Source organism: Poecilia latipinna, unplaced genomic scaffold (assembly GCF_001443285.1).
Source record: "Poecilia latipinna isolate Pla-1442-1.1 unplaced genomic scaffold, P_latipinna-1.0 Scaffold378, whole genome shotgun sequence".
Lineage (NCBI taxonomy): Eukaryota > Metazoa > Chordata > Actinopteri > Cyprinodontiformes > Poeciliidae > Poecilia > Poecilia latipinna.
The window spans coordinates 280867-306993 of record NW_015112994.1 but is presented as its reverse complement, the minus strand read 5'-3'; the positions used below and the strand labels follow the sequence as shown (position 1 = coordinate 306993).

The following is a 26127-nucleotide window of genomic DNA, read 5'->3' as shown; positions in this document are numbered from 1 at the left end:
TCCATTTGGTGGTCCATGTATGTTCCAACAAAGGTCTGTCACCACAACAGACAGCAATGGTCTACTAATCTCAAACACCATTCTACCATCACATACTAAAGACACCACTTACTGGAAGCAGAAACCCATAGGAAGAATGTTATGTTCGTGTCGAGAACCACAATCTCATTTAAAAGCCAACTCTAATACTGAGTCGCACCCCAGTGCAAAACTACTCAAGGGAACATCTAAGGTGTTGTCTAGAAGATTAAATCAATCTAGAATGTCCGCAAACAAAATAAAGATGAGACACTGACCTCGATTGTCCTAGCAACATGTTTTGTAGATCTGGAGAAGGCTAAATTCAGATCCATGTTTGGGTGGAGTTTTATGGGAATACAGGGCATTATCACCTTTTATGGGTGTCCAGTTTATGCATTACAAAAAGGGTTGCATTCACATTTTTGGCACAAAGTCAAACTGCTTCCTGGTGTGGTGTAGTCTGTGATAGGAATGCTCTCGGTTACAGATTCAGTTTGTAGTTTTAATTGACAGGATCCTGGGGCATAATCACAGCGCAAAAAAGCTTTACCTAAAACTATATTGTTCGACATCACAATTACTTTTTCATGTCCTAAAAATGGGTAGCGCACAATTAAAAAAAATCTGTTGAGAAACAATTATCACAGTAACTGTCGGCTAACACATGGGTTAATTTTGAAGGAATGCTTAAAAAAAAAAAATTCCAGGTGTCCAATTTTGTTTGCTTGGCTCGAGGGTTGGAGAACTTGTAATCCCCTAGGTCTTATCATCATCATTAATCAAATATTTATAAAGCACAAGATCTGCAAGACATGAAAGCAGGAAGGAATTTCTGACATGTACAAACACCAAGGGATTTTCATGCAACACTACTGATCAATCTCAAAAATAAATTGTCATAGCATGTTGTGTGTTGATCCATGCAGTTGTAAAAGGCATAAAAAATATAAGCTTCTGATTTTGGAGCCTGAACCTACTCAGTAGGCTCAAAAACACAGCAAACGGGTCATGAACAATCCAAATTTCAAATATGCATGACACTCAAAATAGAATAGATTAATGTAAACAAATTAGCAAGGTTGGAATAAATTGGCAAACGTTTTCAGTCTATGCTGCTGAGGCCAGAACTTCTAGCATATAATTACATGCTGAACTAACAATGAACCTTGATTTGCAGTGGTTGATTGGGCTTGGAAACATTGCCAGAAAGTGTGCCAGAGATGAACAGTCTGATGAATGCAATCTAGACCTCAATACCAAGTTAGAGCACAAGCTGGCTAATTAAACTAAGGGTTCTGCACCGTCACACATTATTTTGAGTCAGATAAAACTCAATTCTACTACTAAAAGTCTTACATTCCAGGTGACTAGATTATTCTGATAAAACAGGCATAGAGGATGTTTGCAGGGCTGCCTATAGCTGTCATTCTGTACTAAGAAATGTCTGTTACCTTTGCAAAAATCCAAGAAGATTGTTCTAACAATAGAAGTCAAAAACAGTCATTGCAACATTGATGTGGCCTTGAATCCACTTTAACAGTGAAAAAGCAAAATTTACACCTCCTCAAAAACATAGTTGACTATGACAAAAGGCCTGAAATGACACTGAAGCTGCTTTGAGTTGTTTGGCTGTGTGATCTTCATTTCTAAAAATGAAGCTAAACCATTTTTTTTTTTTTGAGAATCTAAAGAGTACAAGCCTTGTTTGCAGTATTTTAGGTATACAAGAGTCTCTCTAAAACAGCACAGTACTTTGTACCAAGCTTTTGTTGTCATAACTTGCAGTTTCAAAAGTTAAAACTTTCCGTCTATGGGAAAAAAAAAACTTCATAAGGCACAAGAAAATAGAGTTGCTCCAGCTGCATAAGGACAAAAAAAAAAAAAAAAGGCAGCAACTTCTCCCAAACTTGTTGCTAAACAGTGATGGTGCAAGCAGACAGCCAGACTTAAAAACCAGCAAATATTTGATCATCAAAGTTCTGCAACTTCATACAGCAGAACAGCAAAATTTATATTTTGGGCAGAAAAAAAACTAACTAAAATCTCTCAAAATATCAACATTAAATAAATTAAATATGTATTCATATGTGACTTTTGAAAATGGCCTCTAAGCAGCCATTATTACTTCCCAACACACCCACATTTGAGTTAAAAAAAAAAAAAAAAAAAAACTTTACAAGTCTGATAGAGTCCAACCTCAAATTTCTGTTGCTGCAAATGAAAAGTTCAAGGCTCATCACTCCGACCAAGTTTATAATAAAATGCATTTTATTTTTCTGTGAATCTATGTTTCAATGCTGCCATTGCACCTGAATTTCTCCATTACAGAAATAAAATATGTGCTTAATCCATTATATTTTTTTTTATTAATGACCAAATGCTGCATAAAGTAATGGACTATAAAATTAGGCGATAAAGGTTAAAAAGTGTAAATAAATAAGTCATCTCATTTCAACATTTGTTACCAGTTGTACAACTGAATTGCATTCTCTGTTTATTCAAGCTAAACCCTCATTTAATCCACGCCCATACAATTCTTGGTCACAAGCCAACCTCTGTTCCACCTCTATGCCAGAACACCAGTTTGTGTGGCCGAGACTTGCATTGCGTCACTGCAAAAAAAGGATAGCACAGCAGATGTCTGCTTTGTGAAAACACTCCTAGTGCCTGACCTGATCCTGACAATGAGCAAGCCATCATGCAATTATTGCGCCCCTAGAGAGCAGGAGTTTGGAGGGGGTGGGCTGCCCCATGAGGCCCAGTGATGTCAAAAGAGGGGGGAGGTCTTTCTCCAGAACACACACTATCGAAGGATTTATGAATAGCCATCACTAATCACAATATGAATAGGGTTCAGAAGAAACAAGCCACACCTACAACTGCATTTAATTTAAAGTCTTAAAGTGAGAAAATTTTTATGGCAAAAACATCTGTAGGCGAAGACGACCAGAGTAGCAAAAATTATTTATAGCCTGGAATTACTTTATCATTAGGACCCTATAGGCAGCCTGAGCAGCAACTGGCTTATAAATGGAAGTCAAAAATGATGAAGCAACAAGGTCCCCATCAAAGACTGAAGAAGCAGTGAGTATGGTACCCAAAATCCCAGAGCTCTCCCAGATCACTGTGCATAGCTAAGGGTGTGCATGTGTGTGCACATGGAGGTGGGGGTTAGGCAGGGATAAGGCCTTGGACTGTAAATGCTGCTTGGCACCTCCCCTTCACATCTGCCTGCAGGCTGTAATTTGGACTTGCACGTGGCAGCGGGTGAGCACAAAGCCACACTGGCACATGAGGTAAGCAGCAGAAAATAGTCTAGTCAGTTTTTTTCCCCCTTCAGCCTCTGGTAAGTGGGGCAACAGGAGAAGATGATGGGCCTGCTGTTTGTGACCCGAATCTTAAGAAGGGTGGAGTGACTGACAGGCAGAATCAGCACACTTTATTAGCACCTCAAATCATGGCTTTAAAGAGGTAATCTATGGATTGGTCTGATGCCCACCCAACTACTTGAAGATGACAAGCCCTTAAAAAAAATTTAAAAGCCTAATATCTTTCTCAGAAGCACTTTATCATACCGACACAGTCCGCTCACTTCTAAATGTTGCACAGCCATCATTTTCAAAGCACATCGTCTGTTTTTAGCTTTACACATTTGGGGGCTAAATGGTGGCCTCTGATCTCAGCATGACCCGGTTTCTCCAGAGCCCTCAGGAAATCCGCCTGGCTTTGAAGGAACAGCCAAGGAAGCAACTTCCTGATGCTGATGACCAGGTGGAAGAGGGGGGTGGCCGTTACAAGAAACAGACACACAAATATGGTGCCACCAGACAGCTTAAAGACCAACCTACTGGAGTAGCGGAGGAGGGGATGGAAGGTGAAGGGGGCAAGCTAATGGATGCGCGCGCACACACACACACAATGGATCTTGGTTGTGACAGATGTTGACCATCTGTGCAAAATGATTTGCTATAGAGAAGGTGTTAAGCAGAAGATCACCTTATAGGGGCCAACATGACAAATGAGCTGAAAGATGAGAGCTTTACATTCAAGAGGAATTAGAAAGTGACATGTGCAAGGTGCACCAAACAACTTCATCCTCTCTAAATTAAAAGCTCCACAGCTAGCAATCTCTGATCAATCTAATATTCACTAAAGGATTTCTAAGACCTCCCATCAAACTGAAGGGGTTCAGAGCTTTAATTTTATGTTGGCGCACACCAATTTAGTGTTCCACAGGAGGGGGAATCCACCAACACCGCCAACTGTGTGATCCTCAAAAGCCGGAAATAAGCATGCAGTGCAAGGTAGCAAAACATCCTCCAACAGCTCCCTGCCAGGATCTCTGAGCCTCATCAAGCAAGTTGGGCCATTACTTGGACACTGTTAGCCTCTTTTACAAGGATTTCATCTAAATCAGAGCCTTTTAGATCAAATTAGCTGATCTAGAGTAAAGCCCATGGAAGAAAAAACTTTTCCAGCATAAATTTATGCTAATTTCCTTGGTTATATTTCATAGTCAAAACCAAAGTTTAAAAGAAAGGCCTGCTTGATTAAATAATAGATCTAGGGTTTCAGAACTTAAAAAGCTATATTGCAGCTTTTTTACTCCACACAAATATTGAATTTGTAATTGAAATGGATCCATGAGGCCATTCTATTTTTGCTCAGACAACAGATGCACCAAGTAATTGGTTGATGGCTAGAATCAGCCAGTTTACTGAAGCTAGTCAGAAAACCAAAAATGTTATTTTTCTGCCAAGTCACCACACCATTTGGAACTCCTGCTAGAACACACAGACAACACTCCTCCACATGGAAGATGAAGCAGCAGAAAGAAAGTGCACATTTAATTTATTTTGTACTCACCATTATTAATACTGGTAGCTGTAGCTCTTAAAAACAAGTTATCTGCTTTCAAAAAAAATGAAATCCATGTAGGCAGGTCAAGGCTTCACAAAATTTGAAGCTTGTTGTCCGAGTAGCAAGAGTGACTTTATGGATCTTTATATAATGCTACATTTATTGCTCCAATCAATAACTGGCATGCATTATTAAGACAATATGGGGCATTAGTTAAAAATCTGAATAAAACCATTAGGCTGAAACATTTAAAAGATAAATTATGTTGCATAAACGTTAAATAAGGACAAAAGAAGTGGAAACATTTACACTGTAGATGTAGCAAATTGCCCACAGCAGAGAATTTCGGCATGTGATCCTTCTCTTCATGGACACTGCATAGCATCATGGGCAGACACATAAGTGCTGCATAACAATAGGCACTGAAGCCAACTATAACACAGAATCAATAAGCATGAACTCAAAGCAGCCAGAGGGTGCCCATGTGACCCTCTGAAACAAAGGCTCATTTTGGTTCCATCAGGCAGCTTGGTGGGAGGTACCATGTTCCTAAAACTGTTTTGTTTTTTTTTAAAAGTAAACACTGGATGATAATTTTTTTGGGGTGGGGGAGGAGGCGGGGTGGGGGGGAAGCATAGAGGGGTTCTGGCATGATTAATTGTCATCTTTTATGAACATAATACACCGATTCAGTCTAAAAAGAATAAATCACTTTGAAACACCAAGTTATTAAAAACACTATCCTAGTTCCATTTTTTTTTAAATGATACCAACACTATTCATACATATTTTGCGTTATGCTAACCCAACTGTTGGTTGCACTTCCTCAGACTCCAGTACTGGTCCAACACACCAAAACTTGTACACAGCTTAAAATGTAAATAAAGTACACTTGCGGTACAGATGACAGCGAGCTACAAGCAAGATTCATGTTATGTGCTCTTTAATTAATGGAGTGAACACCAAATATAGGCTTGATGAGGTTTCATAGTGGACCAACATTCTAGACAGCGCCTCTTCTCAACGGTTCCTTTTAGTATGCCTCACATTTTATGATTGTGCAATTTATGAACTCCGATAAAAGCTCAGTACTTATTGTTCTCATTCTGAATAGAGAGGGTTTACAATGGGTCTTGGAGAGTTGCGGACAAAACCATATAAAGAAAGCCCCAAACAGCAATAAATGATAAGGCCGACAATGTTTAATCAGTGTCAAGTTAAAGAAGTTAGGAGTTAGCTGCACCATCCTAGAAAATATTTGAGAAATGCACAACCCTTCTATTTTAAACTACAAATATTGTGAGGGTGTAAGCTACAACTACCAAATGGTGAGTGATTTAATTATGATTAAATTAGTAAATCATTAGATCTAAAAATGTGTATAATAGAGAAGCATGTGCATTGTCTTTAGGTAAACAGTCCTACCCACAAGGTAGAACCGTTTATTTCTATAAAAGACTCAATTAATCTTTTATATAAATAAAAGACTGGAGTCTTTTCACAATGAACCAAACCATTGCACAGAGACCCAAAGCAGACCGATAACACTTATTGCAACAGCCACCAACCCCAACACATCAAGCGCATAAATGCAGTTCGGCAAGACCTTGATCCAAACTGACAATCAAGGCATCGACAAATTGGGCCACAAGTTACTTCTGCTAAAACTGTTCCAACAAATCTAGCCAGAACGAGTTGCATGCAATTTTGCCAAAAGGCAGAAAACCACATCAAGTACACAACCTTGCAGAGGAACATATCAGTCAACTACTTTGTCAGATTTAACACCAACCACAGCTTCGTAACCAGAGGAAAATAGGGATGCGTTTGTATGCATGTGGGTAAGGCGAAGCTATAAACATGTATAGCCCAGATGAACAAATATCAATAGATTATAAATGATAGCACAAGCCAATTAAGTACATTTTGCATTTTCTTCTTGGGTTGCAAAGGTGGGTAGAAAAATGAGCAAAAGCTTTTCCATCATCTCTCTCTCTCTCCCTCTAGTTTAAAGCTAGCAACGCCAACACAGATGCTGCAGAGGGCTGAATCTGCCCACTTCAGTCAAAATGCCACTTCAACAAGTGCCTACTCGATTCTACCTACATACAGGTTCTGTGCAACTTTTCTAAGCCCTTTTCAGTCAGTCTTGTACGACAAGCACTACACAGATCAACAGCAACAGTTTCTGTTGGTCAAACAGCCATAATATGCATCCAAAGCAGAATATATGTCCAAAAGAAATTCATAACACTTATCAAGACATCCATCTTTATGGTTTAGTTTTACAATTGACAGCAACAGAACCGTATCAATGTCGTTATGCTGACAATGACTCCAAAGTTCAGACTTCCAGTTGCAGCCAGCACAATCTTAAACATCTTGCATCAAAATACAATGTCTGAGATGAGACAAAAGATAACTAGACAGCTAGTATGGTGCTATAAAACTGACTAACATTTTCAAGTGCAAATGTTAGTGAAATAAAACTATATACTTTAAATATATATATAAAACTTTATATATCCACCTGTATGCACAATATATTTTTCCATTGGTTCTGTACAGTATTATTTTGATAGCAATCAGGATATTATTCAGGTAAAACGGACTTACCTGAAGAGGAAAGAAAAAAAAAAAAAAAAACTTAAAAATGGTAAAAACCTCCTTAAAAACAATTTTCTTTGAGAAATTTTTCTCCAGCTAGTGATCATTACTTCCACCCTGGTCCTATACAATCCATCTGAAATGAGGCTCTCTGCCATATTACTCTATTTGAATTTTGATCCACGTTGCCTTAGAGATGGAGGCCATAGGCTGCATTCTAAAATATGCAATAGCAGCAAAGATTGATTTTAAACAATTAGTGGCCTGTAAGTCTTATAGAAAATGCTTGAATTGGGGATTTTGTTCATCATGCATTTGTCACTTTCCTAAAAAACAGTTATACTGAAAACATTTTGAGGAAGCCCATTTTAACTGTCCAACGGCGAGAGTGAAATTAGCTCAAATATTTGAGAAATACAATATTGACCTCCAAACACTCATAACCCCCACAGAGAAATTATTGAGATAATCCGTCATATCCACTTGCTTGACAGCTGGAAGCCTTGACATGCATTGCAAAAAGAGCCTCTTTGCTCCATTAGCCCCTCCTGATGCCTCTCTACGGCCAATGCTCTAGCGGCACTAAGTATTGAGCAGGGAAGAGCATCAGGGTCTCAATACCTCATTAAACATCGGGATAACACGATCCCCCCTGAGACCAGGAACACACTCCACACAGACACACACTTCCCAGTCTGTGCCTGTTTTGGGTGGCAAGCAACATACAACAGATGACTAAAAGCCATCTGTGATGGTCACTGATTAGTTCATCTCTAATGAACCCAATGCATTTAGAAAAGGAGGAAAACACCTGCCAGTTAATTATAGTGGTGGCTCATCTGGGCAGAGGATCTGCTGCTGAACTGGTCGAAGCTGTGACTGTTGCATAAAAAGGCAAAGATGGGTGTGGCTATGCAGCTCAGAATTGACAAAGAAATGGTTTCAAAAGGCCACAACTTTAAAAAGTTTTACCGTGCATCGATTTGCAACTGGCAATGAAACATTAACGTTCAATATTCAGAAGATGATTGCATTTTAAGAGCCATGGATTTATGTTCTACCTCCAAATATTTTTGTGATTGTTGGATGGACAGCATCATCTTAATGCAGTCTGAAATATTTTAGGCAGTGAAATGGTTAAAATTACAGAGAATGGTGAACAAATTGTGAGGGATACAGAAATACATTTGCCCATTTTCTTTAATAGTTGAGATCCAATTTCTTTTTTCAAAAGAGGAAACAAAGGCCAACACTGGCAGCTCAATTTCTTTCACTTAGTAAAGTATAGCCTACTGTTGTAATTTTGCATTTCTAAAATGGTAGAAAACATTCAAAAACCACAGTTCAATATTAATTTACAGTAAAACAAATTCTAGCTAAAAAAATGTTTTTACTTTGAACTACTGATGGTCAACGAATTACATGCCAAATTGGATTATGTAGACACCTGTGCAAAACAGAAACTAATGCCTGGGTGCAAAACTGTGTCAAAGGAACAATACCAGAGCACCTGCACACAAAATCACTTAACCTTGAAGTCCTGCAACATATTGAAACATTGTAAAGCAGGATTAAATGCCATCTTAAACAATAGCCTGGTTTCTATTAATGTTGTAAGTTTGAGAACCTGCAATTGTAAAGGTCTGTAAACTGTCACAACCATTATGAGCAATCATCCACAAGATTCCAATTGGCTCCGACTTTCACATCAAAGTCTGATGCATGAAACAGCAGATGGTCGATTGCTTTTAAAATTACTTTTACTCTGCCATTAAACTTTAGGGTCCTTTTCATTTTGTAAAAGAATTTGCCCATAATTACATATGCAGAACACACTTTCTTTTACAAGGTTATTGGCTGATTATCTAGCTTGTACATTCAAACTTATACTTTATGCATTACTTGGCAATTGGTTCACATAAATACTGTCATTTTTGAGCTCCAAGTTTTGTCTTTTAATATAATATAATGCAAACATAATTCATTGAGTGCAATCTTTGAGTGAACAGGTAGGCAACTCTCCTTTTTACAGCTTTTATCAAGACTGTATAACATAGGAAAATTAGAGTGCTATTAGTAAATAAATAACCACTGAAGTGGATGACACTATTAATGCACTTCTATTTTCAGGGATGAAAATGCATCACTGTTTTTGAAGAGATTAATTTGCATCCCATTTTTTCCTGATATCAAACCCAATAAAGCTGACAGACTACATTTTAATTAATTAACATTTCTTTATGCATGAACTTGCTCACCTTTCTGATTTATTGGCAAATATTTTCAAAAGCAAAAAAGTTTCAGATAGTCAAGGAATGCAAATATGCAGTTACTCTGAGCTGCTCAGCATGGAGTCTCGAAGGTTATTCTCTCCCTCAGCAGGATCCACCTGTCAATTCCAGCCTTCAAGCCTCCAGATAACGCAACAATATTTCAGTTTTACACAATCTGATGACTTAGCAGGCACAGCCCTGCCCAGCAAACTGATAAAAATGGGCCCAAGTTACAGTTTTTAAAGTAAAATGTTCTGTTTGTTTTTTGTTTTTTTTTTACATTACAGCATGCAACTGTAGCTTTGGCACATATCAGACTGACAAACACTTTAATCAGCATTTAATATAGTAGGAAGCCCCCCCCCCAAAAAAAAGAAGACAAAAAAGAACAAAAAGTCTGATCTGATTTTCTGTTGGAGTTATAGCTGCTGCAAATAATGCTGCAAATCCAGTATAATTTCATTAGGGGTAATAGCAAGGAAAAAAAATTCTCCTTGTTGCTCTGAAAAGTGCTATCCAACAGAGAAATTTTAAACTCATCAGAAGCCTTTCTTGTCTGCATTTTATACAGTATGTTTTTTGTTGTTTTTTTCCCCCCCAGATGGCCATTAAGCACATGTAAAACACTTGTTTTGGTAAAGATGCACCAATTAAGCTTTCCTGAACCAATTACTTAGTTTTCCTCAAATTAGAACCTGCAGGTTTATTTTAACAAGTCATTTTTATTGTCCATGTTGAATTTTTCATCAAAAAGCAGAAAAAAATGACAAGAATCCAGTCATCTCCTGAAATGACTAACTTATGTTTAGAGGAAGCTGATGCCCACCATCTGAACACACATCTGCTTCTATGTAGTTTAACAGGTCTTTACATACAGTACATGCCCACAATCTTTGGGGTTGTCTTAGAAGTACTGACCTTGTCTGCAGCAACATGTGGGGAGTTTCTGATTTTATTTTGTAACAACTTTTTAATGAGGATCAAAGGCATAAAAATATGGAGTAGACCCAGCAGCCCCTGCAGTTTTAATTAAAACTCAACACTGATCCACTTCAGCATTGGCCAGTCTCTGTGGTATTATGTCCCTGAGTCAGTTGAAGCTCAGCCATGCAAAAAACAGGATTAAAAAAAAAAAAAAAAAAAAAACAGTAGCTTGTTTGGTTTGGAAGAATTATGCACAATTTCAGGACTGACGAATACTGGACTGAACTGACAGTGGCAGAAGTTCATCAATGTTTATGCTCATGTTGGTTTTTCAGCCATAAAAGCCAGCTAAAAACTTGATGCTTGGCAGAAACAAAAAAAATATATAAAACTACAGCAGGAACAGTGTGGTCAGGCCAATTCTGGACAAATCCTTTAAAATTAGAACCATTTCTACCCTGACCTACAGAATTCTTGTGTGACTAAAACTTAAATTTGCATTTATGAAACACTACCCAATCTCCTTTGAATACAACCGAGTAAAATATATTCAAATTAAATTCAGTCTCCGTCAAGAACATAGCAATTTCACTTGCATTTAACCGTCTGAATATTGAGTGAAAACAAAATCAAATTGTGTGTCAAATAACATGGATCATTAGCTAATCTATGGATGACTGAAAAGGTCAAACCTGAATCCTGGGATCTTTATAGAAAGTCAATTACACGGTGTGCTCAAAGTTAGATTGATGCTTTTTCAATCAGCTGACTGAAGAAAAGCCAACCCTTGCACAACCACCTCCTGCCAATTTGCTTAATGGATTTAGCAAGACCAAATGGTCAGCATGAATGTTCAAAATTGGGTACAGACAGTTTATGTTGCATGTTTAAACACTTCAACAATGCCAGCACATTACAGTCTGACTGTACCGTACCTGATGAAGTCAAATTTTAACACCACAATAAATATGCATGCTAAACTAATCAAAAGGCTAAAAAAGAAAAAAAGTTTGAAATTATTTTTGATTCCATTAATATGCAGAAATTGAGCCCATTTCAGAGAAAGCAGGGATAGAACTGGCAACCCACCGATTGCGGGACAAACTCCTACTACTGTCGACATCATCTCCATTTATGCACAGACATACGTCCCTAGTTTTGACACACGTAATCAATGGGAAACTTACAATTCTGATTTTGCCATTCTTGCCCAGTCAATCAATTGGAGTCCTTTAAGTAAAAATATTGGTCTGATTTCAGGCTTTGAACTAAAGCAAAATGTCAAGTCAACAAAGCTTCTATACTCTAAAAACTTCTAATGTTGGAATATGAATACTTTAATTACTTCAGTCCTATCTAGGCAAGAGTGGTGTTCTTAAGAGGCACAAGTCTGCAAACAAATGGAAGTTTTGAAAAAGTCTTTCAGGGCCCTTGTTTTGAAAAACATTGGTAGAGCAGCAGGGACAGGGTCACAGTGACACTTCACAAATAAATGATCATGCAAATAATCATTTTGCCTACAACAACATGCACCATAGACCTTTAGTCAGTCTAGATAACAACAATGCTTCTAAGCATTTCATTGCACCAACCTGTTTTCATTCAAGCTTGAAGATGGTTTTCATGTCTTACTTTTTAAATGAAGATGTGTTCAGCTTTTATGAATGAACATAATCTTTAACAGAATCTCAAGCTTTCTGCCGTTTAACCTTAGCTTGACATCCAAGTCATCTTCTGGAAATGTACAACAGAATGTACCACTGGTGAAAATGATCAACCACCAAACACCAACTTGTACGCACAAAGGTTCAAGTATGTATAGGCAAAGGTTCAAGAAAACCGAGGCTGGAATTTTTATTTTTTTTTATCCTCTGCGAAAGGACAAAAACTCACTAACAGTTTAAACAAATGAACAAAAAGAAAGCTTTAAACTGAACTGATATAGCATGAATCACTAAAGTAAAGTCAAACAGCTTGTTTATGTCTGGAGGTAGATTCTGTGTCGGTACAAAGGTATATTTGCTCTTCCAGCCCATGTCTCTGAGGGCCTTTGCAGCCGCCTAGAGCTATGACAAGCTAATTGACAAGCTGGGCTTTGTTTCGTCTTGGCTGACTAGCAACAATTCTGAATTCATGTTGCCAATGGACAGATGGCATGCTACAGCTCCGAATGGCCAGCAAAAATCACCTTGTGACTCCATAAATAGGAGGCCATGTTCCTCTGATCCCAGATTCCCCAGAACTCAACCATGCTTGTTACAGTGATGATCCCCAACAAAAGTTCACAATACATTTCATCTCTTGTGAATATGACAGCTCCTAGTCATCGTCAGAGCTCTAAATCCTTACATATCCCCTTGTCAAGTTCAATTCTCACTTGTACAACTTCAGACTTATCCACAGTTTGTGACTTCATAGAGAAATAAGAGAGTCAACTCACATGTGGGGGCTAAGTTCATAGAAGTTTCTGTTGCGATACTCCTCCACTTTGTCTGGCGTGTAGATGGGCAGGGATCTGTAAGGGTTCAGGGAGATCACCACACTGCCAATATATGTCTAGAAGAGAAAAAGACAAAAAAAAACAGAGCAGTTACTTTGTCTGTATAGGGTACATTTTCAGCTTTGAACAAAGAGTTTCTGGTCCATTTAGGGGAAAAAAAAAAAGAAAAACACACACACATTGAGAAGTGAGTGAGTCGGCTACTTCTCTGCTCAGTGTTCATATTCTGCTGTTGAGGCATGCAGCCAATACCTAAAGTAAAACTGAAGATATGTTTCACTTTAACATAAAATTTGAGGAATCTCCACTGGGCAGAGAGAGGTGCTGGCTATAGGCTTCAGCTAGTATGTGAGGAGCAGCATGCAAACAGTATACATGGCATCAAATTATGTGCAGTTTGATTCCAGTTGATGCATTTTCACCACTTTGTTTCAAATTGTAGGAATAGCTGTTTTAGAAGGTCTCACTCAGCAGAATTCAACTGAACAACAAATCATTACACCTCTGCATGTATCCAACATTGATGCCGAAATGTAGAGAAATGATTTACCACCGTTATGTTGTGTGTAAAATCTGGAAAAGGATGTAGCTAAACCTGAGAGCAAATATCGGCCCGAAACCTTTTTTCTGATCAGTGCATTTCAGGTTGAGTCTGAATTTGCATTTTAAAAAGAAAGGTTTACATTTTTACTCATGCTTTTTTATATGGAATTAAAGACAAAATGTGATTTTTAGAGTTACCTCTCTAGATATTTATTCAGAAATCTGTATCTTCTCCTACACACCAACTAGGGCCAATAACCTCCAGGTTACTCATGTTCAAGCCCCACTTATCATCCACAAACATTAAGAAGCAGTAAAACATAATTAAATTCAAGATGTCCAGCGTGTGGGCAGCATTTTATATTCCTAAGTCAATGTTTTCTCCATTTTAAATTTATATAACAGACCATCTTTATGTAACATCCAAACAGGTACAAAACAAATAACACTTGTCAGCTCCATCTGAAAGGTAATGCAACCAGCTATCATCTTCATCATCATCCTCCTACACACAAAACCGTGCTCTGATGACACTTTCAAACATCAACCTGAAACATTCTCGATGCTTTCCATGGTAATGGCTGTTGCATAAGCCACTCTGACATGAGTGGAGCATGGCCTTCCCTGTGGCAACACCACAACCTCCCACAGCCTCTTGTTGAACAGCACACCAGAGGCAGTGTGAGGTCTGTAAAAGTGCGGAGGATGCATACAAGAGGAAAAAGGCTCTGTGCAATGTCAATAAAAGTATGACATGTTAATGAGAGGCTTTCTTGACCAGAAACAGAAGGGACAGGATAGAAAAACTGAAAATCTGCAGTGCTTATAGCTTTGGGAGGCTCGTTATAACAAGTTCCACTGAATGACACGGATAACTTTTGACAACATGCCACACAGCAGATCAAACTTTTTTGTGCTCAATTCATGAAACAAGGATGAAGGAGTTTTCTGTCTTAACACTAAACTTTTTTTCTCTAAAAAAGGAGCAGTGGAAGGGGATGCAAAGAGCAAAGTGGTTCTATATTTATTTTGACATCTTTCCCACTTGCCATTAGCACCATTGAATTCTTTTGTTTCCAAGCAACCTTTGAATAGCAAGAAAACAAAAATTGATCAAGCACATAGCATTTTAGGCTGAAACTGATACCAGTTGGTGGTCCATAAATCAGATTTTTACCAATTAGTGTCAAGATCTAGGATTCTTTTGATTGCATCTCAAATGGAGTTCACTTTATCTCCTGATAATTTAATTGGGAACTGGAGTAACTTTGCAACAAAGGTGACTTTTTGTACATCTCAAAACTTGGTACTTTGAGAGATGTTACTTTTGGCCAGATACAAACTCCTGGTGAAACAAGTTGGCCGTCTCTTCAAGTTTCTACAAAGATTGTCTTTATATTACCAATTACAGTCAGTTTAAAGTAAACCTATCCTGTGCAGTCACATTTTCATGATAGTTTGAGGAGGATGGGGACCATTTGTAAGGAATGATGATGCAAGAGGGAAAAATAAATTTTCAAAATGGAAAACGTATACCGCAGATTTATTGGATAAATATAGGCTGTTGAACTTTTTCTGAACAGTAGTCATCTTTCATTATAATTTTGCCATGTGTTATTTTTGGTTTTCACATAATGTGGAATGTATGCCGATATACAAACCAATTGAGGTATATTTTAATTTTTTTAAAGAGAATCCCTTGAGAAAGGGTCATATTAAAAAGAATGTTTAATAATGACTGATTCCCAGGGTGCTGTGGTGCCACGGGGTAAAACACAACCCATGCATGATGCTTTAGTGTCAGAATGACTGACTCGCACCACTCCAAAACCTCCTAGTGAGTTGAAATAAGATTATAGCCATTCATCAGGATGTACTTTCATAAATGTCACAAAAAACACTGAGTTTTAGCCTTTTGAGCCAAAAAACATAGAGAATGGCTGATTTGAGTTTTAGCCTTTTGAGCCAAAAAACGTAGAGAATGGCTGATTTCTGGACTAGTCGACCTGCAAAAAGAAATAATGTAGAGTAAACAAGTCCCGAAGGCTGAGACGTCATAGCTAGACCCCTTCTAGAAATAAAATGCCAGTCACTTACCGCTACCAAGGCCTGAATGCCTCACGATGCCTCCCATTCTACGGATTTGCTAATTGCTAAGCCAGCAAATGTGGTCTGTGTATCTGGAGTACTTATTCAGCCATTTAAGGTCAGCAAAAGGGAAACGTCATACAGTATGTTAGAAGGGTGTGTAATTTTTCTTTGAGGTTGTCTTTTTGCTTCTTTGACAGGGAAGGCTGAAGTCAGGGTGTGACCAGATTAGTCACACTGTTAATGAACCAAAATAGAATTAACATTACCCTCCAACAAAGAAAAAAAACAAAACACCAAGACGCCTACTTACATAGATCTCATTGTGGTCAAAGCGCTTCTTCAAGTTCTCCAGAAATGAGTCTTCAGTAAGGGGCTCCAGCAGGACCATGTCCCCAACTCCGATCATGTTGTCTAGAAGTGATGTTTTCACCTCCATCTTGGCTGCCGGTGTCCCCTCCTGAAGAAAAATACAAAGCAAGCAAATGACATGTTACACTAATATTTATATATAAAATAAATAAAAATTGTATACTGGAGAATTTTGTCTTGGGAGAAATAAAGCAATCCTTACAATATTGGACCATGCCCCCAGCCTCCCACCCCCAAACGTATGACAATTTTCAACCTGGAAAGTCAAAAATAATGTTTTCCAGATTACCAGAGACACCATGCCTACTCTAAGAACTCCAAGATCTATGGTGAGAAAAATATTTCTAAAACAAAAAGGTTTTCATAACAACAATGTCCTTCATAAAACTTAGATGCACAGATGTTACATGTCATTTAAACCAAAACCCATGATTTACATGTCTGCTGTTCATTCAGCTGACAAAGAGCAAGAGTTTCAGCAAATAACAGGAAGGTGAAGCATATCTCAGTTGCTCCATTTTATTCCTTTAGAGCTATAACCTCAGTCATTGAACCTATTGGAAATTGAAATGTTGGCACTCTCAGAGGGTTTTACATAATTGTGTAATTACGGAGATTGTCATTTTACTAACACTAGCTGTGCCAACTGGTAATAAGAGCAATTAAAATATTAACTCCATAGTCGTTTTGTCGCCAATCATAATCAATAAATCCCTAAAGCTGTAATGGCAAACAATTCATAGTTTTGGCTCTAGAAGTGGATTAAAACCTTATGAATAACGAATTTCATTATAACACGATAATGAGATGTTTTATTACTCAAACTTTTGCCCTGGAGTTTCAATTTTAAAACAGAAAATGGAAAGAAAACTCTACTGCATGCATTTAGCTTGCCTTTAATGCAATTTTTTTGTTGGAGTTTAATATTTTCAGCTTGTGAAGAAATCTGGGCTGGGATGAACCATAACAAAGACTGTGCAGGAGTTGGCAGTTTTGGGCCTTGTGTTGATGCCCCATCTCCATTTTTAACTGTGATCTTTTCATCTCCAGCTAAAGGGCTGCAGATAAAAAGAGGGGCCCACCCAGTGCCTTAATGTAGGGCTTTGCTGCACCAAAAACCTACTCCCTGCTGTAGCAACAAACTGTGCCCACAACCTAGTATGTGGATAAAGCCGTATAGTGATCTTCTCTCTGCACAGCCAGAAACTAAAACACCAAGTCAAAGTATCTCTGAATGATGGATACATCATTCAATCACAGCTGCCAAAGGACATGAGTGATGGTTCTCCCAGCCAATCAAATTAAAATATAAAGTATTTTAGATTGTGCTTCCAGGACTTCGACTTGTATGCATCAAACCAGATTGGTGGTACGTAAAAAGCAGTAATTAAATATTTGAGGATATAAGTTTGTCTTAAGTTTTTATGGGGCAAAGGGAAAATCCGATTGACCCTCAAGGAGCATCGCCTTCACCATTGTCAAGTTTCAGTAGAAGTTTAGAAACAGCTCGATGCTCTGGGGGGGGCGCAAAAAAAAAAGATACCCTGTGAAGACTTCTACTTCACTGCTCCCCTGGTCTTCTCTCCTCCTGCTGTGTACAGGGTTATTAGCACATAAAAAAAGTTGTCCAGCTCTTAGTAGTTCTCAGCAGTCAATTTCCAAAACTGCTTGCTCACTCAGGATGAAGGGAGCACTCTTTAAAAAGTCTGGCTGAGCAAATCGAGAAAGAATGGTGCAAATTATTTGGACTCATTTGCGTACAGGACAATTTAAATGACTTCACTGATGCCAACCGCTTGATCTCCACTCTGAAGAATCTGAGTGGAGGAGCTGAAATTTGCTTACTTGTCAGTTTGTAGAAATTGGTTCATTTGTTCCCACAAACAATATAGTGGAATGATGGCATGGTGCCAAAACATTCCCAGAGATGCTCATGTCCACCAGCTGCTTTGGTTGCCTGCTCTGCACTTTTGAACTTTTTAAGGCAAGCCAACTTCTATCAAGTTAGTCAATGAGTCTCAGGAGAGTGGAAACGGTATTCGGCTGCTCTGATGTCTTTCTATGCAGCTTTTTAATGATGTTGCTAATGTTCTAGACAAATCCGTTTTGGTTTTCTATATAGAGACCGTTGTATTCAAATGTCGCAGTCATTTGGAGTCCATCTTCAGTCCAGTTACAGTACATGTAAAATTTACTTGATCCTTATTTGTTTAATGACCTCCATTACTCCAGACCATGTCTGTTGTAACATGCATTGGCATCAACAAGTAGGGCTTGACTTTATTTTTTTTTAAATAGTAGCAAGTTCTTACACCCCTTGAAACTTTATATTTTGTCACATGACAATATCACACTTCAATGTTTATTAGATTTGTATGAGCTAGACCAACAAGGTGGTACACAGTTGTGAAGTGGAAGTAACATTACGAATCTTTTTCTTTTTTTAAACTATCCAAAAAGCGTGGCACACATTTCCATTCAATGCCCTTTAGCCCTGAAAACGCCAAATAAATTCCTGTGCAATCCAGTAAGTAGTTCACCTTCATGCAATTACTCTGCATTTAACTTCATTATACACATCTCTGGTCAAGAAAATCACCACAGCATCATCCTACCGCCACCATGTTACATGATGGGAGGTGATAAGTCAAGGTTGCTAGTCAACAACTAAATGTTCTTTTGGTGCAATCTGACAAGAGCACATTCTTGCCACCCTTGCATAAAAAGTCTAATTTGTAGACTTTGTGAGTTTTGCTGAGCTATGGCTCTCTCTGCTACCCCTCCAGAGTTACCATGGGCTTTTTGGTTGCTTTTTTCCTCAACAGACTAAGCTAACTTGATGGGTTTGCAGAAGTGATGGGTTGGAAGAATACTTGACAAATACAAATACTTTGTATTTTCCAATTATAAAAAAAAACAAGGTATTGATTTTTGAAGCTTTCAATGTTTCAGAAAGTGTACAAATACTGCAGACACTGTACTGCACAGGTTCATGACAATTAATGTGTCCAGTTGCAGGTGTTAAAAGGAACACAGCCAACTCCCCACTCAGTGAAAACAGATGCTGAAGTCACTTACTGGCCTGGGGGAAGAACAAGACATGTGAATGTCTCCAAAGTGCCTAGTCCATTCTTACCCAAAACACACTACATCTGTCTGCAACTTGGAAACCCTTCATCCCCCTGTGCCTATAACCCACTAGCCCAGATTCAGAAGAGGCCTCTGGGCAGCCATAGACACAATCCCATTAATAAAAGTCGCTCCCTGCTGCTAAATCTTGGGCTGCATCCAAAGAGTGAGAATGAAAGAAAACCCTTACAGCCATGATTTAATTCTACGGATTATCCCACTGCTGAGATACAGACAGATGAGGAAAACGACTTCTACAATCTCAACAGGTCAATACCTGCGGCATCAATTTTTTGATTGAGGTTTGTATTTTAAATGTAATTTTTTTAGGGATTTTTTTTTTTTTTTTTTTTAAACGCATCTAAATTCTGGACTTAAATTATTTAAACCATTCTTTCCCTGGTGTAATCATCATACAAGCAACTTCATTTGGGGTCCAATTAATAGAAATACACCTGTTTGAATGTGCCTTCTTGTAACCTTCGGAAGCTACTGCCATACTATTGGCAAGATATTGAAGCAATTTTTTGGCAGAAATTTTAGATTTTATTCAATATGGCGGTTGTCTTGGCTCAGGCCCAGCTTTCAGGCATTGCCAATAAATTTACAATAAGGTTGGGGTCAGGGATTTTGAAAAACTTAACAGCTTTATCCATTCTTGTTGTGGGATTGAGAGGAGGTGGGATAAATCAACCAGTGCTTGGCATTATTCTCCTGTTGGAACACCCAATTGTTTCCAAGCATTAGCCATCTGAGGCCGACAGCCAGCCTCAGAGAAAATTAAATGGGTCTGAATGATAAGGAGCCATTCAGGAACAGCCAGGACTCAAGCCTCTCATGAACTGGAATCTGTCCACAGAGAAACAAGTTTTATGTTGCCATGACTTGAGAGGAGCTCAACAAAAAGTCACTACAGCAACAGTGAATTTGCGCTCAACTTAGATGAGCAGAAATCCCCTGGAGTAAAGATCAGATAAGACTGAAATAAAAACACTGGGCCACTGTCTAGTACAATAGTGGAACAATCATGCTACAGGCATGTTTTGCTGCCAGTGGAACTGGTTTATTAAGCTAGGGTGAATTGGAAAACAAAAAATAAAGGGATCTCACTAAATTATTCAACTTCACACCAAAGCAGCTAGAAATTAGGTTTTCAAACAAGTTAATGATCCAAAACATCTCAATTTGTTTTGGAATAAATAATGTTGGCTAGTAAAAAAATGATTGACCTCAACTATACAAAATATTTCTGGACTATGCAAAAGTGACAAATGTGACAGTAAACAATTTTACTAAACTGCATAAACTCTGCCAAAAACTGTCAAGTATCCAGTCAGAATCATGCCAGGAACAAAGTGTTGGGTTTATATCAAAACCTGCTTAGGACATTTAACCAAATGTCATTTTTACATAGAATTGACCCTTTGTGGAATAAAGACTACAATGCATTCTAAATTGTGCACACATTTGTAAAAAATAAAAAATAAAACAAATTGCAGTTCTTTATGCAACTACTCCACCCTGAAAAAGAAAGCCCAAGATAACATTTTTGCTCATAAGCAGCATATGTAAACGTATGACCAGTCTTCCCATTTCTTCATCCTTTTCCATAATAAAATCAGAAGAATCACATGCATCCAATTGGTTTTAGTTGCCATCAATGTCAAATTTAGGTCTCCTGATCTACTGGTGCAGCACGCCTTTGGGGTCAAATGGCCTTTTGACTCGTAGCATTCATGTCAACATTTAACTCCATTCTCCAAACCCCCGTTTGGCACAATGCCCAGTTGCAGCAGATGGTTGTAATTTACACATCATTTAATTTTGGCACATTAAACGCTGACCTCATCCATTTAAAAAGAGCCCAGTCTGTTTAGTTAGGAAACTTTTCTCACATAATCGAACTGTGGCGACTATCTGATGAAAGAAAGGGCTGCAGCTTGCAAGGATTACACAAGTGATGGGAACATGCAAGTGCCAACAAAAATTTATACATTTCAAAACACACACATCACTTCTTTGTGCTCATCATTACAACTTCTATGCTTTCCTGGTGAAACTATATTATTATTCATCCAGCCAATACCTGCTGCTGCTCTACTTCCTCTCCACAGTGTCATGCTACATATCGTGAGAAGGTCGCTTCTGAGCCAGTGGCACAGGATCCAATTTATAAACCAATCCATACTTCCCACAGATTAGAGCTCCATTTTTAGAGAAGTTAAGTTCCTGAGCACGGGAATAAAAGCACAAGTGGGATTTTATCATGTGAAGGCTGATAATAATGGCCGGACTAAACCTGGGATTTCAATACATGCCACTGTAATATTGAGAGACAGGCTTCTGACCTAGATTTCAAAGCCAGCTCAAGCTACAAGGGGAAAATATGAATAAAAACACCATTAGATGTACATGCATTATTAACAGTGTCTAGCATGTGGCCATGTGTCGTTTCTGTCCTTTAGCAACAATAAAATTCAAAACAAAAAGATTAACAACCATGCAAGTACTTGCATGCAAAAACACCACTACAAGAACACAACTAAAAACAGTCAGTAGCGCAGCTTATGGTTTATCAAAAATAAAGCAGCTAAAAGTGAAGACTTAGTATATTGAGTTTCATCAACAAATCAAACCTGCAGTCTGAAATAAAGCAGTTTAATGGAGCATAGGGGAGACATAATGAGACGATTTCCGTCACACTACCTTGACAGAGGTTGTTTGAGAATCTGGTACAGTCCGTGAGGAAATGAGGGATATTAAAATCTATTATTGGGAGGGTATTATTCTGGACATTTATGGCAGATCGGTGTGGCCTCGTCACATGGCAGAACAGTCACAACATCCCAGCAGCTGCCAGTGCTGGAGATTAAAGCCCCGTCTAACAAAGCAGCGACAGCACATGTGGCTGTGCCAAAGGGCAGGGCAGAGGTTTTAGGAAACAGAGAGGCGAGGTTAGGACACCAAATGACAGGCACTCCCACTTTCAGGTGCACGCAGATGCAACTGAAAGCACATTTTACCATTTGCTTTCAACAACTTTCTAAAAATGTCCTTGAATGAAAGTAAAATAAAAGTCATACTATTTTGGCAAGCATAAAAGTGATTACTCAAGTACAAAGAGGGGTAAAGCTTCAGATCTGTGAAATTTAAATAGCCACAAATGCTAACTTACAGACTAGTTTCTGTAATAATGATGTCCTTTAATTGGAAAAAGACAACTCAAAATAATCTGACCACTGAAGATATAAATGTCCCCTCATCACATGAAATGGCTTTAATGACTCACTTTTTGGCAAGCAACTCACTTTTTCACCAACCATATTCTGGCCTCATTACTGCCTAACCAGAAAAATCGAGAAATCGCTTGAAATAGAATTGTTCTCATAACATGAAGCAGGTCTAAAGATCTCAAAAAAGCATCATGCCCAACCCAAAAGAACACAAGGTCAGACATCTATGAGGCTGGAGAGGGTTACAAAGCCAATTTAAGGCTTTGGGACTCCAGTGAACCACAGAGAGAGCCATTACTTACAACAGGGGGTCCACCCTGACAAAACTGTTCCAACAGCATCTCAATGTCCTCAAGCAGGAGGTCGCTTGCTTGCAGGCCTAACTTGCATCGGTTAAAGTCGGTGTTAATCATTCAACAATAAGGAACGAGACAAATATGATGTCCATGAAAGTGTGTTAAGGCCAAAGCCAATGCTGTCTAAAAGAATACAAAGGCCCTTTTAATATAAGCCAAAACGTGTCGATTCAAGACTTTTGGAACAACTTGCTGTAATTGACGCCAGTGTCAACAGGGTTTGGTGCGATCTTTAAAAGGCCACTCATGCTGGAAAACCCTCCAATGTAAATGGAAAACAATACTGCAAAGATCAGTGGACCACCATTAGTCCATGACAATGTAAAATATATTAACACATCGCCATTTATTGCTAAGGCTTGATGGCAACTGTTATCACCAAGGGTAGTAAGAGTGTCCATATGATTTTGTGGGCAGTTGGCTTTTTCATATAGAATTAGGATCATTTGGTTAGCAAATGCCTCGTAAACATTTGGAGGAAAAATTCATTTGGCATTTACTAAAACTGTTGCATATAAAAATTAGTTTGGTAATCAAAAATCTACAATGCTAAAGAAAAATATGTTACAAAAATGTTTAGAGCGCTGTATAAATCCACACATGAAGTGTTTCCTTGATGCATGTTATCAGGTGCAGATATCATTTTTTTCTTATTTTTCTGAATATCTGTTTGTGTGGGTATGACAAATGCAAAATGTAAAGAGGAGGACAACGCAAGACTAAAACATAGGATATTAAAAAAGCCCAAACTTCCTTCTGCTCATTTTGAATAGATCTAAATACGTATACTTCATTGGTTGTTCAGACAAAACATCAGTTCAGACATCTTTGTTCCCAAATTTCAAAATGTTAACCTTGGGACTGAGTCCAAATTATTGCGAACATAGGTCATCACATTTGTCAGTATGTTTTCATACCGCAAAACCATCCAGGCAGGTTAAACATGACTCTGTAACCCAAACAAACAGTTCTTTATTTGCAAAGCAGCTCAACATGCGCAGACCAACAGAGTTGCAAAACACCAGATCATAGATGGCAATCAAGACAAGAGAAATGAACCAGCAAAGCATGGAAATCTGAAGAAGGCTTCCTTTTGGAAAAGGTTAGGAGCAGGCACATGTGAAAGCTGAACGGAAAATAACTTCAGCCTGAAAGATGATGTCATAGTCTTATATAGTGCTAAAAGTTAGCCCCAAGTCTGCCTCTCAGAATGGAACAGATCACTCCATGTGCAGTACCTAAACTCTGCTTCCCTGAGTCCAACAACATACTCAGAAAATGTGAAGAACATAAATATTAAAACTCCACAAAATTATACAAAGTCATTTCCCATAACCAAATCCATAAAGGTAAATGAGTATAAACTTAGCTTCTTACATCTGATTATGACCATTCCAGTAATTGTGGCAAAAAGGAAACATGTTAGCAAAATATAAGCAAAAACAAGTCACATAGTTGTTCTATGTAACTGAGATCAGCTCAAGATGAATCTATGAATATAACCCTTTGCAGCATGCCCTTTCAAAAATACAGATACAATTGATGTAACTGAAGCACTTTTTCTGTCTTTAATATATTTTTAAGTTGACCAGCGTTTCTCGGAACTTCTCCTTAGCAATCCACTACTTCCTGTTTCTCTGGGGTATAAATGTAACATGACAGACAAGCATTTCTTTCAGACACTAAATATTAGACTGGACAAGGATACATATTTGCACTATTAAAAACAGTAAAAGAACAATCATTCTGTGAGCACGTTTCTCATCATGAACTCTACTGACATTTTGAACAACAATCTAGTGGCCTCTGCCAGATAACTGAATAAAAGTTTTAACAGAACAATGATCTAAAGGAGAGGGGGAGAAAATGTGTGCGCCCATTTAAATTTAAACCAATCTCTGAATCCCTTTTAGAAAGGGAATTAAATGACCAATTTAATTTTACGATCTTTACCAAGGGTGCAGGCAAATTTGTATGAGTCTATTTTATGGCAGTCAAACCAGTTGAAAACTCTTCATTTTGACCATTAAATGCAACATCTGGTCAGATTAGAAAAAGCACAAGTCTTTAAAGTTCACAACATGCATATAGCAAGTCCTTTCACAAGATTTCCCCTGGTTCAGGTTTGTTCATAAGCAGGTGTGACATACAAGGAGGTAAAATTCACTCCAAAAAAGACATTTATTTGGCTGTTATTTTGGAGTTAAACTAAAAAACAATTTTGACTCTGAAGCAGCAAAATAAATGTGAACAAAAAGAACAAGGGTGCATTTGTGCAGTCAAGTGCCCTCTGCATAAGAGGCACAGTTAGTCTGGCTAACCCTTATAGTGAATTGAAAAAGTAGCTGTGGTGGACCTGACGAAGCAGAGGGAGAGAGAGAGGAGGAAGATGAATGTACAGTATTTGTAGTGTGGTTCTCAGGGGATAAAAAGGAGGTGAAATATAAGCAGTTAAGCTGAACTGGTGGAAGACATCCAGAGCTGCACTGCAAAGTGAACATTTCTCCAAGACGGTTAACTCAGAAAACATGTACACCATTTGATTTCAATCAGAAAAGAGAAGTAAGCTGGATACTAATGCACCGTAATATGGACGAGTTCCTGAACTCATCCATATTACGGATGAGTTCATGAGTCCTCTCATCACTGAGAGGACTACCGATTCTTCCTGGCTTCCGAGTGGCTTCCTCTCTGTTGACGCAGGCCTAACACAAGCCACACGCCCCACTACACAGATTGGACAAGTGCAAACACTATTCATCACCATGGCATTGGTGGAGGGACTTTGATCCTCGATACACCCTGCTCCAGACCACAGTGCATCCCCCCACAGTGTTTCTGATGGGGTTTTTGGCACATTCAGAAATACTGTGGCAGCTCCTAGCAGGCTGCCTGAAAAGCTCCCACAGAGTGGAACTACTGGCCACCAGTCCCACACGCTACCCTTCTTCCAGCTGAGCTAAACGATTGTTACCTCCCCCTCTCTTCGCTCACTACCTTTCACCGTCACACTACATTAATGTTTGTTTGATCAGCAAGCGCAATAAAGTTCCCATCTGGATCACCATGGGGAAGCTTGCCAGAAAAGGAGGGACATGGTTGTGGAAAACCACAAAGGGGAGGAAGACAAACTCATTTCGTAAAAAAAGGTCTTCTCTAATCCAGTGACTTCAATTTCACCATAATAAGAGAAACTCCAAGCTTGGAAAACCAATACTGAA

The 26127-nt window shown here is 38.5% G+C and overlaps 1 protein-coding gene across 3 annotated transcripts in view; it reads right to left on the bottom strand.

Annotated features, from left to right (window-relative positions):
- The window catches only part of myo1b (myosin IB), a 71603-nt gene that overhangs the window by 43656 nt on the left and 1820 nt on the right, over positions 1–26127 (bottom strand). For all 3 annotated transcript variants that reach the window (XM_015036752.1, XM_015036753.1, XM_015036754.1), the window contains exons 2-3: positions 16130–16276; positions 13126–13241 (exon numbers count right to left, since the gene is read on the bottom strand). In XM_015036752.1, the coding sequence (XP_014892238.1) occupies positions 13126–13241; positions 16130–16255 (242 nt within the window). In that variant the 5' untranslated portion in view covers positions 16256–16276. The remainder of the gene's footprint in view (positions 1–13125; positions 13242–16129; positions 16277–26127) is intronic.